This window comes from Pocillopora verrucosa, chromosome 7, assembly GCF_036669915.1.
Source record: "Pocillopora verrucosa isolate sample1 chromosome 7, ASM3666991v2, whole genome shotgun sequence".
NCBI classification, from domain to species: Eukaryota; Metazoa; Cnidaria; class Anthozoa; order Scleractinia; family Pocilloporidae; genus Pocillopora; species Pocillopora verrucosa.
In genome coordinates, this window is record NC_089318.1 from 23,357,555 (window position 1) to 23,377,045 (window position 19,491).

The 19,491-nt window shown below is 39.0% G+C and overlaps 3 protein-coding genes across 3 annotated transcripts; 1 reads left to right on the plus strand and 2 right to left on the minus strand.

Annotated features, from left to right (window-relative positions):
• Positions 1-496: 496 nt before the first annotated feature.
• LOC131792168 (uncharacterized) lies at positions 497-5,128 on the plus strand. The gene is made up of 3 exons (XM_059109544.2): positions 497-589; positions 2,373-3,037; positions 3,292-5,128. Exons 2-3 carry the CDS (start codon positions 2,386-2,388, stop codon positions 4,473-4,475), a joined length of 1,836 nt encoding a protein of 611 aa, XP_058965527.2. The 5' UTR covers positions 497-589; positions 2,373-2,385; the 3' UTR covers positions 4,476-5,128.
• Positions 5,129-6,207: 1,079 nt separating this feature from the next.
• On the minus strand, positions 6,208-13,250 carry LOC131792123 (uncharacterized). Its single transcript, XM_059109497.2, has 5 exons — positions 12,264-13,250; positions 10,741-10,947; positions 9,696-9,833; positions 8,881-8,951; positions 6,208-7,400 (listed from the first exon to the last, which is right to left on the minus strand). Exons 1-5 carry the CDS (start codon positions 13,009-13,011, stop codon positions 7,191-7,193), a joined length of 1,374 nt encoding a protein of 457 aa, XP_058965480.2. The 5' UTR covers positions 13,012-13,250; the 3' UTR covers positions 6,208-7,190.
• A 564-nt stretch (positions 13,251-13,814) lies between these two features.
• Positions 13,815-19,239, minus strand: LOC131792072 (HHIP-like protein 2). The gene is made up of 6 exons (XM_059109437.2): positions 18,060-19,239; positions 16,847-17,169; positions 16,587-16,716; positions 15,536-15,678; positions 14,817-14,898; positions 13,815-14,174 (listed from the first exon to the last, which is right to left on the minus strand). The coding sequence occupies exons 1-6, from the start codon at positions 19,196-19,198 to the stop codon at positions 14,009-14,011; spliced, it is 1,983 nt and encodes a 660-aa protein (XP_058965420.2). The 5' UTR covers positions 19,199-19,239; the 3' UTR covers positions 13,815-14,008.
• Between the last annotated feature and the right edge of the window lie 252 nt (positions 19,240-19,491).

Sequence of the window (19,491 nt, forward strand, 5' to 3'; positions counted from 1 at the left end):
TTTTACACAGCCGTAGAATCGTAGATGGTTATTTTCACCCAACTACGTAATCGTTTTGAAATTGAAAGGAATAAAAAAATGGGGTAAGGGGCACTTTAACGTTCCGCAAGAGTTTGTAATCTCTTGCGTTCTGTTAGTTAGAATTCTACCACAGGAACTGAATAATTTCATTTTACCAAGGAGAAAATATATTTTTATAGGCCTGAAAGCTCCAGTATTCCAAAGGTGCTTTCAAGACTAACATTTTGAAACGACGCGAATTTCACATTTTTTTAACTAGCACCGATTGTTAGACTTAGACAAGAGAGACAGAGAGGGCCGAGATAAGGCTGGTGTTTCCTCCCAAGTTACCTCTGGGAAACACGAGCGAGTGAGGAAAACTTACTTTAATTACACTTATAGTTCTTTTCTTCCTCAATGATCGTCGTTGAAGTGCGTAGGTCCTGGGCATGACAATTGGAATGCGACATAAATAAATTATACTGTTCGTTGTCACGCGAGGCCCAGAATATATGTCGACCGAACTAGACTTGATTTTCCCGCCGTGGTTGGCTACGTTCTATTCCTTCTTCACCGTAAAAGATTAAAGGTTTGTTTCCCTATTACTTTTTTCTTGTAAAATATCTCTTAAAGGACGGAAAATTGCCTTAAACATGATTTGTGGACTAAGTCTTTCTTGACTAGAGAGCTAGAGACACGTCGAAATGCTTATCCTTTGAGTTGCCATTCTGTCGAATGTCGAATGCGTACATAAGGTCATACATTGCTTATTTTAAAATCTTAGGGTAAACATTGGCAATCGAAAATTCTTAGCGATGTTTTGAAAGAGTCTAATTTATCTGGAGATTCAGAGACAGCATTTTACCACAGCACAGTGTTCTTTAGGTTCGGATGATTTAATAAACAGAGAGCCAACTGCTAGTATAATATACAAATGCTTATGGTGCCAAATATTCAGCTGTTACTGTAAACTCTTTAAAATTACAGTCATTGCCTGGGGCAATTCGACGTTTATTTTGCAATTCGCCACTGGCGTTTCTCAGCCCTCCAAAATCTTTCACTTTTGATGTTGTGCTGGTTTATTACACTGATAATGTTCAGTTAAATGTATAAACATGAGCGCGCTATGTATCTCTGAAGGCCTTAAGTGGTAAAATGCTAATGAGGCACCCAGGGCCGAGTTGGCTATGACCAATCTGGCATCCAACAAACGCGTACGGGATAATTCTTTGTTTAATTTCGCCGTGATTCGATATTTCCGGGAAAGCCTGTAAAGTTGATTCTTGTCAAATCTAAGTTATTATTCATCAGGACGACTACCGGAAGTCGATGCTGGTTCTAACCGCCAAAACTGCTAAATATAGGCACATGACATGAAAATCACTTTCGACAGGAGCTCAATTGAAAGTCTAAGGCGAAGGATGTTTATACAGTGCACTTGTACTTTGAAATCCATGAACGTGATATGAAGTAAAATATTTCCGAGATAAATGTTCAATTATGTTTATGAATCAGCGTTTAGTCGTGCACGAAATGTGAAACCAAGAGAAGAAAGCGATCGAAGACGACTATCGTTTAAATATGCTTAACCTTCTTTCTCGCTACGAGTACAGTTTATGAGTTGAAAACCTATGGAGACTAAGTATCCAATTCGAATTTCAAATTTTAGAAGCGTTAGGTACGCTCACCATGGCTTCACTTTATGGCAGGGAACGAGCTAAACCAGACAAACCAGTATTACGGCTATTAATGGTTATTGGTCCTTACCCAGCGTAGAAATTTAGTGCAAGACTTCTAGCTCCGCTGTTGGAAAAAAATTGACTCATTTTTCAACCCTCTTATTCCAGGATTTGCAAATCATCCTGAAATTTTAATGGGAAGCGGTTTTTGTTTATTTTGTTGGTGTTGTTTATACTCTTTTTACTCTACAGACCGTAAAATAGAAATGTCAGGTGCAGTTTTGATTCCAATACATAATAACTTCAAAGAAAGAAAAGGAGCTTTGTGACACCCAATGTAATATTTTTAATCTTACCCCTATATAGCTATGATAAAAAGGTACAAGAGCTGATAACTGAGATTAGCTGAAGCAATTAAAACAACAGAATAACTCAGTAAAAGATGGTGTCATCAGATCTCCTGAATTTATTGGAAGTTTCAAATGAGGAATGAAAAGAAATGATGAGGGTAACATTTAGCCTCTTTAGCAAGAACTTTTGAGGGAAAAAAGTTCCTCTTTTTGAATTTTAAAGTAATAAATGAAAGTCCCCTGCTTTCAGTGTCAAACTACTATTGAACTGTCTTTCATTGAAACTGTGATATAGAAAGAAAACGGACTTCCCCATAACAGAGTAATAAATATTTTTTTTAAGACAGGAGTCATTCATGGCCAGTGCCCCACCATCTGCTTCATCCACAAAGGAGACAACAAACTATGCCAGATTGTGTCGTCTGCTGGTTGATGTTGGAACCCAGGCTCTTCGAGATACGCTTGATGCCATTCATGCACCGGGAAATCTACACTCAGTTTTGGCGGCAGAGAAGCCCACCTTACAATATCTTAGAAAGAAGAGGATTATCAATCAAATACAGTGGGGGAAGCTTTTCCCTGCCATCCCTAACTTAGTGTCTTCACGTGACTTTGACACAACTTTGCTAATGGTTCTGTTACGGAACCTCTGCGGCTTAACTGCTCCGCTGACCGGCTGGGACGCATTGCCCGTCGTAACAGACCTCAGCAGGGAAGCGGACATTGCTCGAGTTAAGTATTTTAGGAATACTGTGTACGGTCACGCTAAGAATGCTTCTGTTGATGACGTAAAGTTCAATGACCACTGGCGTGACATCCGGGACGCTCTGGTTAGATTAGGAGGCGTTACTTATAAAACTGCTATTGACGATCTTAGAAACGAATGCATGGACCCTGAAATTGAAGATTGCTATATGGAACTACTTGGAGAGTGGAAAAGGGACGACGACAACATTAAAGATCAGCTGAACGAGATCATGAAAAAGTTAGACGCCCTGGCTGATAAAGGTAAGATTTGAAGTGTCAGGCGAATGAAGATAGTTTGTTTTAAGCCTAGTGATTCGAAAGTTTGACTTATACTTCTGGGTTTAAACGCGTCCCTTTTTATGGTAAAACGATCTAGCGATAGATGATAAGTAACAAGTCAGGCAGTACTTAAAGAATAAGAAAACCGTATACTATAGGTATGCTCTCATTAGCGAACGCTCATTTTCATCATACTTCAGTCAATCCTCACGGAACTTCTAAACTTCTTTTTCAAGGTCAACCATACCAACAGCGTGAACAGAACTCGGGTAGAGTTACCACTTGCAAAGAGAGCTTCCACGAGAACGAGCCACGTGACTTCTATTGCCGTGAAGGCGAAGTCTGTATTCGTCTCAAATGTGGGCAAACAGCTCATGATCCGCATTCGCGGTCATTGACTAGAGGGAAGGGTTTGCTAAAAGTGGAACAGGGCGCCGAAGCTAAATTAATAGATTCAGGTGGACAACAGTTCTATGACGAGCAAGAACAAGTGACCGTCACTGGCAGCGTTGGTCAACATGAAATTGAAATCAAGGTGAATATATGGCCGCTGACCGGTAGTCCTGGGAAAGTCGAGGTGAAGCCCCATCAGTACAAAGTAGAGAAGTCTTTTGGGTCGAGAGAATTAAACAAACCATATTGTATCGCAAAGAATGAAATAACTGGAGACATTGCAGTGGCAGATTATGTTAACAAAAGAGTCCTGGTCTTAGATAAGGACATGAAACATGTGAAGACAATAGGAGGCGAAGCAGACTCACAACATAGTGTCAACATAGGTTTTCCTGTCTCAGTGGCATTCTCAAAGAGAAATGACATCATGGTTACTCATGAGCAGTTCAGTCCATGTAATAAGAAGCTTTCAGTTATAACTGATCGTGGATTCATCATGGAGCAGTTCACTAAACATTTGATTAAAGCACATCATGTTTTTTTCAAAACTGATGATGGCCATATGATCGTTTGTGATGAAGGTGACAAAAAGGTGAAAGTCATCTCCTTAGACGGGAAAGAACTGCTGCTGGCCTTCTCTGCCCCGGATAGCAAAGTTTCCCCAAGCTTTCCATGTTACTATCGTGGCATGTTCTTTGTATCCTATATGAGAGCACATTGTGTGAAGGTCTTTGATAAGGAAGGAGTGTTTCTTTACAACATTGGCAACGAGGGTTGTGGTGAAGGACAGTTGAGATATCCTGAGGGACTTTGTGTAGACTCCTTTGGTAACCTGATCGTGTGCGACGCCAGTGGCATTGATGAAAATCTCCACGATGGCGTCCTGAAAATGTTCACTTTGGACGGAACATTTCTCACCTCATTTGGCGAGGATAAGATCAAAGTTCCTTGGATAGTGTGTGCCTGTAATAATGGCGATCTACTCGTTGCCGATCTTCTCGGGGACAGTGTTCATATTTTAAAATAACCTGTTTCCTTCATTGCAGAGTGAAACACAAATGGAATAATTCTTCAGTTGGTAGCGTGAACGCTCCGAAAAGCCTACCTTTTTCCCTCTAAAAAAACCGCTTGTGTCGTTATCCATTACTGTTTAGGAGTAAAATGAATTTTTCTTAACATCTTAAGTTGTCTATTAAAAAGAAAACTAATATATGTTATTCGCCGGCCGCGCTAAGAACCAAGCAGATTGCAGAATTCGTTACCGGGCCCTCTAAGAAAAAAATTAACATAAATTGTTTTTCACAACTTGGTGGCATTTAGAACAAAACTTGTCTCGAATTTTGGTAGTCATTCAGAAATTTTTAATTCCCCTCCTACACCTCTATAAGCCCTCCTGTCCAACCTTTCTTCGTGAATCTTCTCCATCCTTTTTTACCCTATACTGTGGTGTTTACTTACTTTAGACTTAAAAGCAATTTGAGCTACAATCACAAGTTCCAGTCGAAAACAATCGGTTTGGTACATTAAATGTGGTTCGGCCAGGATTGGTACTGGTTTGTTTTGATCTCGGTTATCAAATATGATAACTATCCCGAACAGATAAGTACAAGTCTACCCCCAACCTGTTAGAAATTCTCCTTTCCAGATGCCATACTTCCCCTGGTCAATGTATTAAGGGAATGTTTGACCAGCAATGCAACCATGAAGTTATTTGCGCAAAAAAAAAGAAAAAGATTATAGAAAACTCATTCACAGTTAAAATGCGAGTCCTCATATTTTTATGGTTTGTCGCGCACCTTTCGTAAATATTGCTTATGGTGTATTTATTTCCTCCTAAAGTAATTAAAACGGAAACTAATATGGATATAGAAGCAAAGAGCAAAATAAAAATTTTTTATTTTTTGAGTCTCACATGGCGACTTATTTGGGAGTGGAGAGACAGAAGTGGGCTCTTTTGAGAGTTTACAGTGCAGAGGCCTGCGAGGACACAAGAGAAAACTAAGATTTTTCGAAAAGAACTTGTGATATTTGTCTAATAGTTCTCCGTTTCAAAGCGCACATCAAAGTGCCGGCTACGAAGGCCAGGAAAACTAGTTTGCAAATTGGATTGAGTCGTGAAGTTTACAAAACTTTGTAAAGCTAGGTTTTTCGTACTAACTGGACTTTTGCGGGGAACGCAGCAAGAACGGCGGAAAATAGCTCAGTAGAGACCACTTGGAGTGGGAACAGAAACTCGTCACGGTTTCGTGGTACACGGAGACCTGCTTCAAGCGAGTTTGCCTCAGACGTTAAGCATTTGGTTCCACAGTAACTTTATTTCAGTTCATGTCGACAACCGACATGAACTCTAGTGTACTCAACTTCGTAATCGCCACACAATCATCAATGTAATTGCCATGCAGTCGTCTATGCAATCTGAAAAGCTTTAAAATGTACTTCCATAAGTACTAACAAGCACGTGGTTCTATTTTTCTCTTAATCATAACCATTACAATTTCCAAAATGTGATTGGTGCATCAGGTGCTTGATATTTCACTAACCACTCTGTACAGTTGTAATTGGACAGCGTAATCTGACAGTTGGCTGTAATCAGACACCTGTAATCGGACAGTTGAAGTAGCCGATCATACTAAGTCCTCTCGGCTAAACCCACCAATCACAGAATTGATCACAATAACCATGGCAACAACCACTTACCCTCGAAAAAAAACTGAAATTTTCCAAATTGTTTGCTTAAGACACTGTCCTTACTGGACCTGTTTGTCCTAAATGTACTTGTTTTTTTTTTTTAAATCGGAAATTGTAGTAGTTGTGATTAATTGGTAACAGGACTTCGTGTCGTCCAATTCTGTCTGTAATCATACTCGTGATTGACAAATCGGATTCCGCTATCCGATTTTGATAATCACTGGTATGATTACAGACCGAACTGGACTCTTCTTGGTCCTATCACCATTATAAATCTACCATATTTGAATAGTATAACAAAAAAAGCGGAAAATGTTTCTCTGTAGTTAAGCGATTCCAGTTAAATATTCCATCTGTTCGGGAAGAATTTCAAAACTAAGGAACGGATACAATAGACTCTACGTCATTAAAAAGAGCAAACTTAAGTCAAATTTCACAGCTTTGATATTAGAAAAGCACCTATCCTAATTGCGGAAGAGCAGCTTAGGAAATAAAAGTGAGAAGTAGTGATAATTTCTGCTTATCTATATGCGATATTGATGTTAAGTTCAGAAAAGCGGCAACGTGAGAAATTAACCTATGGAAGGAAACCGAACTTACGAGCGCACACTCAGCTGCCAACTTCAATGAGGACCAATTTTCCAGAAAGATCATCAGCACTTATATCTGTATTACCAGAGAGAGCATTGACACTTCTACTTACATGCAATTTCAACAGTAATGGTCATCAAAGTACCGACGTACAGAGATGATGAAAGACAAAGTAACAAGCAAAATGTAATAGTTGGTAATTCAAAAACTACTGTGGCTTTTCTATATTTTTGCAATTTGCGAAAATGGTTAACTTGAAAAGTTTATGCGTAGATATGATCCAAATAAACACACGGAAAAATCACTAAATTTTCCCGTAACAAATTGCAGCATATCGTTTGAGAAATCTTCAGTGCTGATCAAACACTTTAAAGTTGCGACAGTAACCAAGTATCTTAGTCTACTATTACAAGCTATTTTGTACATACAAATTGTACTGTGTGGTGGAAACCAAAAAGGCAAATCAGTCCTTAATTATTCCCTGTTCTCTAAGTTTCTTTATGACCTCTGACACAGCATCTTTAACAGCATCTTCACTTTGCTTATAGTGCTTAACTTTAGCTTTTATTCCACTTTCAATGTCCCAGGCTGTACCATCGTAAACCCACGGTTCATCCAGGGAGTGAACTCGACCTTTTGCCCTGTAGCTTATTGTACGATCCTTGTAATTCACCTGCAAAATGTAAGAACAGACACACGCTTTAAAATTTTTTTCAAAAAAGACACTTCAGCACATTGTGTTACATATCAGATGAATTATCACTTTTATCACTCCAATTAATAAAGGTAACTGTCTACCTGATGAGAGTAAATTTGTTCTCGTTAATTTTTTTACATTATTTGAAGAAATAATAGGCATAAATGAATTTTAAAAGTTAATTTTCTGAGATTTAATGCTAAGTAATTATAAAATGGACTCCTGTTTAAACAAACCTCCTAGGTTTGAGATGAACAGTGCAGGTTGAATTACAATGATACAATATTCAAATCCTGTCTAAATTAACCCTTAAACTCTCATAAGCGATTAGCATGTAACTTCTCCCAATAACATCCACACATTATCCAGCCTACATGTAACGAGAATACTCAAACTTATCAGGTAGAAGTTGGTAGTCTTGATCTAACACCAAATTCTCCTAATTTATTTACAATGAAATTTGTAGCAGCTAGATGGGAGAATTAACCTCAGATCTTGGGAGTTAAAGGTTTAAGAAACAAGTCAAGGCTTAAGATGTAACCAATACACTGCTCCAAAAGCTATCACAACTGATCATCCAAAAATTGGAGTGGCATATGTGTACCCTACGTGATCAGAGATGCTAAAAAACATTTTAATAGTAATATATTGGGACAATATAAAACTCCCATCAGTTATTAACATGTAACTTCTCCCAATGACATCCACAAATCAGCCAGCCAACATGTAATGAGAATACTCAAAGTTATCAGTTAGAAGTTAGTAGTCTTGATCTAACACCAAATTCTCCTAATTTATTTACATGGAAATGTGTAGCAGCTAGATAGGAGAGTTAATGATCAGATCTTGGGAGCTAACCCTTTCACTCCCACAAGTGATCAAGACAGAATTTCTCCTTACAATATCAATACAATATCAAGCAGGCAGGTGATGAGAATAGAGAAGAATGCCAACCATGGGATTATTAGTTGATCCAATACCAAATTCTCTGAACTAGCATCATAAGAATTGTATGGCAGATAGTAAGGAGAATTACTAATTAGATCTTGGGAGTGAAAGGGTTAAAGGTTTAAAAAACAGTCAAGGCTTAAGATGTATCCAATACACCACAATTGATCAGCCGAAAAATTGGACTAGCATACATGCATGTGATCAGAGATTGAAGAAAAACATATTAAAGGCATATACATGACACTCATTTACAAAAGGCACAGTAATATTTTGGGATAATATGCAAGATGAGATCAAGGAGATTATTACATGTAATAAATAGTTACTGATCAGTTGGATTGAAAAAGATTTGTTGGATACTTTTTACTAATTGGGTCAATTAAAAGTTGCAACTCAACTAATTGCACATTTGGCTCTAAGTTTCTTCAGCATTTGAACAATGCAATCTAACTTAGTTTACATAAATCTGTTTGATGAAAGCAATATTTTCATACTCGTTACAAACCTGGCCTGATGGTCCTCCAGTGATGGATTGAAGTAAAATAGCCACTGGATCATCACGTTGTGGTCCAGAACCTAAAAGGGGCAAACATCACTTCGTAATATCTGTTTAACTATAGAATAAAGGGGGCAAGCTTCTAGACAAACTGTGGTACTGCCCCAGTTGGAGAGTATAACATGGTAATTTAGTATTATCAACTGAGTTGACAACGTTAATTGGCCACTGTAGAGAGTTTAAAAGCTGACCCTTCAAGCATTAGTCCTTCATCAGAGTAATGGGATCGAAGGGCTCTGCCAAAAGGCTAATGCTCAAAACATCAGCTTTTTAACTCCTTACTGTGGCCAGGTTACATTATCAAGTCAGTTGACGATACTAAATTACCTTGTTTAATGATAGGTTTGTTTCCTTAACATTGACTGATTAGAAAGGAGAGGGCTCACATAGATACCCATGACCTTCCTATACAAACTGCCCCAAATGAGCCAAAGGTAGGTGAGAGGGGCTGGTGCTTTCATTAGGAACCAACTCATTTTTATGTGAACTTGAATTGCAAAAGTTTTGGCTGGCTAGGTGTCCTAACTGTAAATCACCCCACTATGTCATTGTTTTGAATTCATTCACTCCAAAACTACTCTGATGGTTAGGACATCAATCATCACCAATAAATCCTTGATTTGCAACGGTTTAGGCTGCCCCCTAACCCCCCCCCCCCCCCAGCTATGAGAATAGACTCACCCATCATCACTTGGTATCATATCCTTTAGGCTTCACTTTACAAAACAATTATAGCATGCCAAATATATCCAAGTAAACTTTACCTTGATGCGTGTCAAACCCCTTTGCACCCACATGCTCTTTTGGAGGCAATGGAGGAAGAGAGAAGTACATGATTCCAATGGCAATAAGCAGTACCACAAACGCCATCAATAGACCAATAGGTGTGCACCATTTTCTTCCTGCACCAGAAAGAGATCACTGATTATACCTAAATTATTAGTGTCTTACCCAAGGTTAAATGATTGATTCATTTAGTATCAGCTGCCACTTACTGAATATGTTCTCTGTTGCATACAAATCATATCAGTTCCTAGTTTGTAACAGCTTGTATATCATTTTGAAATTAAATGGAGAGGTATACTCATTTGTAGAAGGGGCTTCTTTGAGGGGTTAGGGTTAGGGTTTGGGTCAGAGAGCATTTAAATGTTTTATTGAGCATTTTATGTTTCATGAGCATTTATGTTTTATCAATGTTAGCTTGATGTTTTTGTTATCATTTTCCTTCCTTTTTTTGATCCTAGCTCTATTAGAAAATGATATTGGCAGTGAGACTTTATATTTCTTGTGAATGCAACACATTAAATTGAAATAAACCTTATCTATGATTAATATCCTCTGTGTCACCAATTCCAACTAAAAGTATTTCCCTGCAATTTTTCTACATTCCCTTACCATCAACTCTTTATCAGTACACAGAATGTATGTGACTCAATTGAATAATCAAGCCCAACAGTCTCATGATAAGTTATAATTTTCAAAAGCCAGTGTACTTGCATGTTTCAGATACATCTCAGTATCTGAGCAGCTGCAAAACCTACCACTCCCCAAACCCAACATTAACCCTAACTTGTTATCAGCTGAGTGATGTTAGGTTAGGATAGGGATAGGTATTTATTTGCTCAGAAACTGATATTATTGACTCATCTTTCCCAGTGTAATTTGTAATGTGGTATATAAATTGTTCTGATATGTCACATTGTGTTAATTACCAACTATCAGTGTTTTTCAACCACTAAACCAGTATAACATTATTGATTACCACGTTCTTTTGCTGTGATTTATTTCAAAACAAACTCTTATGTGTACCTGACTGTGAATGATTCACCCCCTTGTAGTGCTGCCAATCTTTGAGTATACCAGGATATTTCAAAATGTTTGCCACAACTGATGCTGCCATGACACTTGCAAATGGTTGCCATGCTTCAGTTTTTGACTTGTTGCCATCAGCATAATCTGATACACCTTTCACAACAACCCACTCCATCTTGAGATCAAAAGCAGCAGCAAAAATACCTGAGCCCCAAAACAAGAATTTTTTCATTCAAACAAGGTCAAAATTAATAATGGTGATAGGTAGGACCAGGCAGAGTCAAATTCGGTCTGTAATCATACAAGTGATTAACAAAAGTGGATGACTGCAGAACAGGAGTCCCAGTTGGTAATCACAAATGATATTGTGATTTGTTAATCAAATAAAAAAAAAAAGCAATAGTTAACTTGGTGAAATGTGAGACAACATCACGCTCATATAGTGCATTCTGTTCACTTACACAGGCATGACATGTTAACAGTTCCTTTAACTGTTCTATTACACTGTCCAATTACAAGCATGACCTATCAGTGCTCAGATCAGGTTGGTAATAACCAATCATGTTTGAGAATTTTGTTATATAGTTCTGATTACCTGTAAGCCCAGTTATTACTTTCCAAGGAAGCTCAAGTGAAAACTTTTCCTTGTAAAAATGACATGTTTGTTTCAGATTGAACATGATCATTTTCATATTATTTAGAGCTTTGCCTTAACTACCATTTTTACACAGAGGTTGTTTTTTTCCATACCACTGAGCTCAGGTTAAGGCAGTTCAAAAGAGCTTTAAATGCACTGGAGAATAATTAAGACATTGCTAATCCCTTCACTCCCAAGATCTCACTAGTAATTGTAATTCTCCATAATGGCAGTCATAGGATAATGAGTGGGAGAATTTGGTATTAGATCAAGAAATAATCCCTAACTGATATTTTTCTTTATTCTTGAACCTGGTCACCTTAGTATTGTCTTGATATTGTAATGAGAAATTCTGTCTTGGTCACTTATGGGAGTTAAAGGGTTAACTGGTTATTAATTAATGCAAAGAGAAGTAGATTTTCTCTACTTTGCTTACCACTGAACCTTATGCAACCTAAAACCAACTAGAAAACCAACCACACTGAGTCTGGTTTAATTTATCCTGACAGAGAAAACTGCAGAAGCATATGAAAAGCAATTTCAAATTTAGTTTTGGTTTAATCATAGCAATCATTTGTTTGTTAGTTAACACATGAGATTCATTGTCAGCCCCAGATTTCCACTGCAAATTGATAGTTGATAAGATTGGGTAGATGTTGTCCCTCTACCTATAGTATATGGATCCATGAATAAGCATAGTGAGCTTTTGCCAAATTTTGTTCATCTCATTTCTCATTTTTCCTTTTTAATTCCCATTAATACTCATACATTCAAGTTAAGATATATATTCCTTACTTATATTTGCACCTCTAACGAGCTACTCATGGTCAAAACAATTTTTTTAACTAATTTTACTCAGCAGACATTTACACTTGATTCTTACCTTCACCCTCCATCTCGATTGCGATCGCTTCAGAATATTTATCAAGGAGTTCCTCCCGTCGCCACCCACAATTCACAAGCTCTGGGCCGCTCAAAATTACAGCATCGCAGTGCACAACCGGCTCCCGATTTACTTCCGGCTTCTTCGTTATTGGAGGCTTCCATCCGCTGGCAGCGTGTCTGATGAGGTCAGCCATATAACTGCTAACAGGAGCCACATAACCACGAGGTTGCTCTCGGTCGTTCATGACTTTTTTATGCGCATATGTGATTATCTTCTTTGAGATCACGACATCTCCTAACTTGACTTTTTCGTAAGAGAGACCGCCACAAAACCCGACGCAAAAAACAGCTTTTGGTTGTAATATTTTGATGGCAGTGCTCACCTTACTTAGGGCTGCACCAGGAGCGGTTGCACCTTCAAAGCACCTCAACAAGCAAACATTCAATTTATGTTTAGCATCACCCATGTCTCCAAAGTGCACAATCCCGAGTCCCAGACAGTGACTTTCATGTGGGTTTCTGAGAAAATGGTAACAACTTAAAAACTCCCAATCTTTTACCGTAACAAGCAGAACATCTGTGGGAAGTTTGACACTTTCCCATGGTATAAAGGCTTCGCTGAGCTCGCTTAATTTTGGAAGATTTATACTGAGTTGTGGTGGTTTACCGTAATCGACATGATCACGAGCAGAAGTCTCGTGGGACAACTCGCCCACTACGTTCTCCTCCGACATATTGAGAATCATCTATCCCAGGAGCACCCGCGCCTCTGGCGCAGTCTTCACAGAAGGTAATGAACAGTGCTTTAACAGCAGTAAAAATAAGGCCTGAAAAAATTTAAGCCTGTATGGGATTTGAACCCATGACCTCTGCACAACCGGTGCAGCGCTCTACCAACTGAGCCAACAACTGGGAGCTTATGCCAATTGGTAAACACGTGAATTGATGAATCAACAACTGTGAATATATAGAAGTTATATATGTGAACTGCGGTTTAAAAAATGAATATAAAAGCAATCTTTGCGGTAATGAACACCACTTATTTCTTAAACCGCAGTTCACATGTATGATTTTTATATATTCACAGTCAAATATTTAATTTTATATTCCAAAACGAAGAAGCAAACAAAAAAACAGAAGTTGATGCAAATGGTTAACAATTTTATAAGATTTCTGATCTGAAATAATAGTAACAACAGTAATAATAATAATAATAATAATAATAATAATAGTAATAATAATAATAATGATTCTAGCGATGACCGGGCACCAGTAACTTACTAAGGATGATGATAATGTTACTAAACGAGCAGGATTTCATTATTTCGGCACAAAATTTTTTGTTGCCAAAAAACGGGAAACTATGAGGCCTTGCGTAACGCAAGCCGGTGATACGTATTTAAGGGGTTTGCCGCTGACATCATTGATTGGTGAGAAATTCGATCAGCAACTTACCTCCAGTTACTAAATTCGATCAGCAACTTACCTCCAGTTACTAAAAAATTCTAAGAAAGATTGGCGGGGTACGGGAGGGGTGGGGGGTCAACATCAAATAAATTACCTGGATACGAAGCAAATCTGAATTTTATTGCAATCAACCTGCGATTAACAACTTATCGCTTATTATTTGAAGAAATAATAAAACCACCATCTAACCTCTTGTCAAGGATAAATCCTCCATTTCAATATTTTAAACAGATGAAGGAGTGCGGGTAGGCGCTTTAAAAATATCTGCGTACGATGTTAGCAAAAACCGCAAGTTTTCTTGCACTTTTTCTTGAAGTATGGTTTGTATATATTACACTTGTTACGAGATTTGTAATATTCACAGAAATACTTGCTGCGACGATGATCCTTACAGCTGGATGTGGCGGGACGACTGTTGGAGCACTCTGCAGGATCACCTCTCCTACAATGTAGACATATGTTATTTACCGGGCAGGAGGTCCGTATGGGAAAAAAACTATGCCCGAGGTCTTGGGTACAGCCCGAGGGTGTAATCACGACTAAGGGCGCAGTTTTTTTCCTACACGGACCGATGTAAACCGGTAGATATATATATTTTTTGTTTACTGGTTCGCTTTTTTTTTTTTTTTGGGCGCGATCCGGACCGTGGTCCGTTGTGTACGAAGCTGGACCAGTTACGAGCACTTAATTATCCAATCACATCCGGCCCGCTGAGGTGCTTAAAATTAATTAAATTGCGCCTTTGCGACTTGCTGGTACTAACAACGCTACGAGTAACGTACAGCCGTCAGGAATTGTTCCGTTCGATTTTTCATACTCATTTCCTTAACAGGAAAATCTGAGTACGCTAGAGTGTGTATGAGTTGCAAAGAAGTACACGAATGAAAACACGCGGTTCCTTCCTTGCTCTCGTCGTTTACGCGTATGCTAACGAGGTGGAAGAAAACGCGAAGATGCATTAATTATGAAACGGCAGATTGAAACATCAAACCAAAAAAGTTATGAAAAGTAAATATAACGTCAAGAGAACAAAATATGACGTGGCACAATACTTTGTAACACTGTGACCTTCTTTAAGACCTACCTTCCGGGATCAACTATACGATAAACTTTGCCTTCCCTATTTGTGCTGCTAGGACGGCTTGTCGAAAGAAAGTAAAGCTCACCTGATGGAAAAAAAATTGCATTACAGTCTCTCAGGTTCAGTCCCTTAAAAGAAAAAAGGGTCAGTCACCTCTGTCACCGTTTTGTTCTACATATTAATAATAGTGATGTGATGCCAGTTGACCGCAGGTTAACCCTGAAAAATGGTTGGACAACTGATTTGACTAGAAGAATGAAGAATACATGCCTTTGAATGTAAACAGCCCCGTAAAAAACAAAATACAACGATATCAACCCAGGCTTGTGTTCACATATCTTGAGGCTGTGCACACCCAAGCGGCTGCAGTAAGTGCAAACGGTGAGTGAGACTCACAAAAAGAAATAGGAAACAGAGTAGTTTTCCCCTCGCCTAGCAGGCCCTAAAACTGTGGCAGACAGATACAATTCCCTTGCTAAAATCAGCTATTTGGCTGCCCGGCTGTAAATACAGTTTATTAGAAAAACAAATCCAAAACCACGAGGTAGTGTCCAGTACTATGTATTTCAAGGTAAAAACATCACTTTATCTATCCATCTTGTCTCGCGACTCGAGCTGTTATAAATTTCGAGTCGATTAAAGGATTTGAAAACAAAAACAAACAACCAATGTTACCATTGGTATAAAACCTTGATTATACGGAAAAATGTAAATGCGTTTACCATGCTCGTCCTCCCCGAATGATAAGATAAACCGCTCAAATTCTCCGCTGAGATTATCAGTGCAATATTTGTCATCCCCAAAGCAGAGCTCCTCATCTTTCCATTTCCCTGTGGTCTTGTCCTCTGTCAGCGCGAAAAGACGGCTGTAAGTAAAAGAAGAGCCCCGAAAAATAAATGATACTGATGCGAACATTTTTATTACCCAAGTAAAAATTGGCACCAGTTTATAAGGTTAATAAAACCACCCGTATGTTGCGTCTTGTATAGGTCCTCGTATAAATTTATGTCTGGACTACATCAAGGAGTAATATCTGAAATGGTAGAAGCTGGGATGGAAAACATTCTTGTTCTTCAAAAATTCAATCGTGTCTAGCTACATGCCTAGGGTCAATGCTAGCATAATGATGGAGAAGAAAACTGTTGCTGACTTTTGACACTTACAGTACAGTTCTAAAACAGTACATTTACACGTATTTAACGCAAGCCGGTCATTTTGGCGGGAAAATGTCGCCGTCGACTTTACTCTACGTGTGAATTTTGCAAAATATCAAAATAACCAAAACACATCGAAACATTTTGCTCTTCAAACATTGAAACACTTGAGAAAACACGAGCTCTCAAATTACACTTGATTTTAAATTTGCATTCAGTTGGTTGATAGCTACGGCGGGCGAGAGTTGTAATGCAATTTTTCCTCATTAATGGCGAGATTTCTATCGTATGTTATTTGATGAAGGCGAAGCCAGAATTGACCACCAACCATAGGAATCGAGGACAAATGGTCTAATTGTTTGATTGTAAATCTACTGGTCGTCCAAAACTAATAACTAATAAAAAATAACTAATAAAAGAGGAACGAAAACCGTCTTTACATACGCTCATGTAAAATGGTTTTATGGCCAATCAGAGCGCGCATACTATTTGAATTATTTTATAATAGTTTTTGGTGGGCATCGGCCCGAAACTGAAATAGCGCGAGCGCCAAATCGTTTAAATCAAGTATTAAGATTAAGACATTTTTAATGTCTATCTTTCCACCTTGACAACTTACGAGGTTACAGTGTCTCCAAATATATACTTTCCACTTAGATCCGGGTTTTTGCAGCCTCGATAAACATGGCCACCCACAATGGATTTGCCAACAGAATGGTTGTAGGCGAAAATAGGTGGAATACTACCACCTGAAAATATAATAAAGAAAGATCTTACCAACTGAAGTAGAGCTCTTCTCCCTGTCACTCAATATAGCGCAAATTTTTCTGATCCACGATAACGGTAAAACGCAAAGCAAGACGCAGTCTTAGTACTTACTTACTAAAGGAGACCTGCAAAGGTTTTTGTCGTAGCATTCAAATCCCTCAAAACCTCGCCATCCAAAATTTCCACCTTTTGTAATGATATCGATCTCCTCGTATTTATTCTGACCCACATCCCCGCAGAATATTCTGCCTTTTCCTTCTCCCGTCTTGCGATCTCCTCTGTCCACCGAGCAACGCCACATGTTACGAGTTCCGTAAGCGTAAATCTCCGGGCGAACCCCACGGATTCCTATGAACGGGTTATCCGGGGGAATCTTGTAGCTTTGTCGCCGTGCATCTACATCAATTCGAATGACACTTCCCAAGAGAGTCGATCTAAAGAAAGAAAGACAGAATCAAGACTTCGTCAACGAAGGTAAAATATCGACAATAAGGAACAGAAATGTTAAAAAGCGGTATGCGACGGCGTGGATTGAACCCTTGTAAATCTCTTCCACCCCCCACCCCCTCAGCCCCCCACTCTTCCATCCCTTCTCCCTTTCTTTTGAACATGTTTTCTCGCGCTATTATAATCTTGCTCTTTCCTCGTCATCTAACCCTTCCCCAGATCCCTTTCCATCTGCTTGAAATTGGGTTCACTGGAAAGTCTTTCATGATGCGACAAAGTTTAACCTGTTGATTTTCCAGGAAATGACATCATCTGAACGAAAAGAACAGAGGTGAAATTCTTAAGAGGGGGCTTACCAGTTTGAGGTTAATTTACAAGGAAATGTAAGGCTATGGAGAGAGCGAGAAAGTGTCACAATTTAGATATTTGGAGTTTGAGAACTAGACCATCATTAAACTGTTCTCGAGGACTCGATTGGACAAAGGGATGCGTGAATGAGGCTGAATCTACTCCAAACAGAAATTATATCGGTGTGATCACAGATCTCCTGTGCTTGTAGATGACTTGGTGTATCTATTTGATTACTAAGCCCCCAGGATTACACCACAACTCTGGCACGAGGTAAGTTAATTTACTCATGGTCAAATTCCGGACAACACTTTTGTCTTTACATGCAGCGCTTTTCCCTGTGCAAATACTGTCGCTTAAAAAAGTGTATGAGTGCAGATGCACTATGTTTCGGACGTGGTCTACTCGTGATTTGGGAGACGTGTCAAAGGAGTGTGACGCAAACATTAAGAGAGAAAAAAAAAACAGCATTCCTGCGCTGTTTCGCTAAAAAAAAAAAACACACACAAACACACTCAATCAAACAAACCTGTTTAAACCATTGCCAATCTTTCCAAAGGGATCTCCACCTCGCCCGCCATCTCCAATCGTCAAATAAAGTAGACCATCGGATCCAAATAACAGCGTCCCTCCGTTGTGATTGTCAGCAGGTTGTTCGATTTCCATAATTACTTTTTCTGACCTTCGAAGTGCTCTGTTACGATTGTAAACCGAAGCCCTAAATTCACTCAAAACCGTTCTATGATCAAACGCTCTAAAAGGAGCTTTGGAGTTTTTCCTGCTCCCAGATTTTCTACCCATTCGAGTTGAGTAATACACAAAGAACCTGTTGTTATTCCTAAACGCTGGATGGAAAACAATGCTTAGAAACCCACGCTCATCGCCGTACGAACCTGATGTTAACACTCTGTCAGTGATGTCTAAAAATGGCTGCTGCAGTAATTTTCCCTCAGCTAATATGATGCGTATTAGGCCTGGCTGTTCGGCGATAAAAAGTCTTCCAGACTTGTCATTTGCGTGCACCGCAGCCAGAGGATTTCGTAAACCACGCGCCACCTCTTCGACACACAAACAGTTTCGGTTGGAATCGAAGTTGTATTTTCTCGAAAGGATTTCACGATCCACTCTTTGTACATGCGGGTAGCAGTAGTCTGCGTCTGACAGCTGTAGTCCGTCGCAGAACGATTTCTCGGTTAACGGTGAAGAACTTTCAGGCGTAGATCGAAGTTTCCATCTGCCGTTTGACACTAAATATGTCGCTACGTCATTACACTCTTGGTAAAAAGTCTTGCAAAAATTAGAGCATAATCCTGGGGCTGCAGTCGTCGAATCGAACTTTTTATTACCTTCTGCCTCAAAAATATGGGCTGCATATTGATGACATTCGAGGCAAAGCACTGTTTTTACCAGGTTAGCGCATTTTGGCTTGCTATCCAGTGAAAATCGGGTCACCAATCTCTTATAGACGTTCGAAATCCCTTGATCGCGGTCTACAGTGCAACAGCCATATTCCGAGTAGTTTTGCGGGCAGAAAGAGAGCTGTTTTGCTACTTTAAAGGGCGCTCTAAAATCCAAGCACTGGGGATGGCTCTGTGCTTTCTTTTGGCTAAGAATCAGGGCTATGCCGCAAAGTACAGCGCCATACAGCAGCGAGCCTTTAGACAACATAACTGGGTTGTCAGATGTAAGCACTTAATCGTAATGCTAATCGGCTGGTATGTTTAGAACGTGACAGCCTTTAGGTTTGCAATTTGAGACGATATGAGAAAGATTTCCGGAGGCAGCGGGGGTACAGCACGTTGCCAGTATTCATCACAACTCAAGTATCGATCAAACAATGAAATTAAAGACGTCAGGATTATTTAATACCTTAAGTATACAACAAAATATTGAGAAATATTTATTTCAAAACTTAACCATTTCCCTCACAAACAGGAAGACAAAAATAATTTTAAAAAACT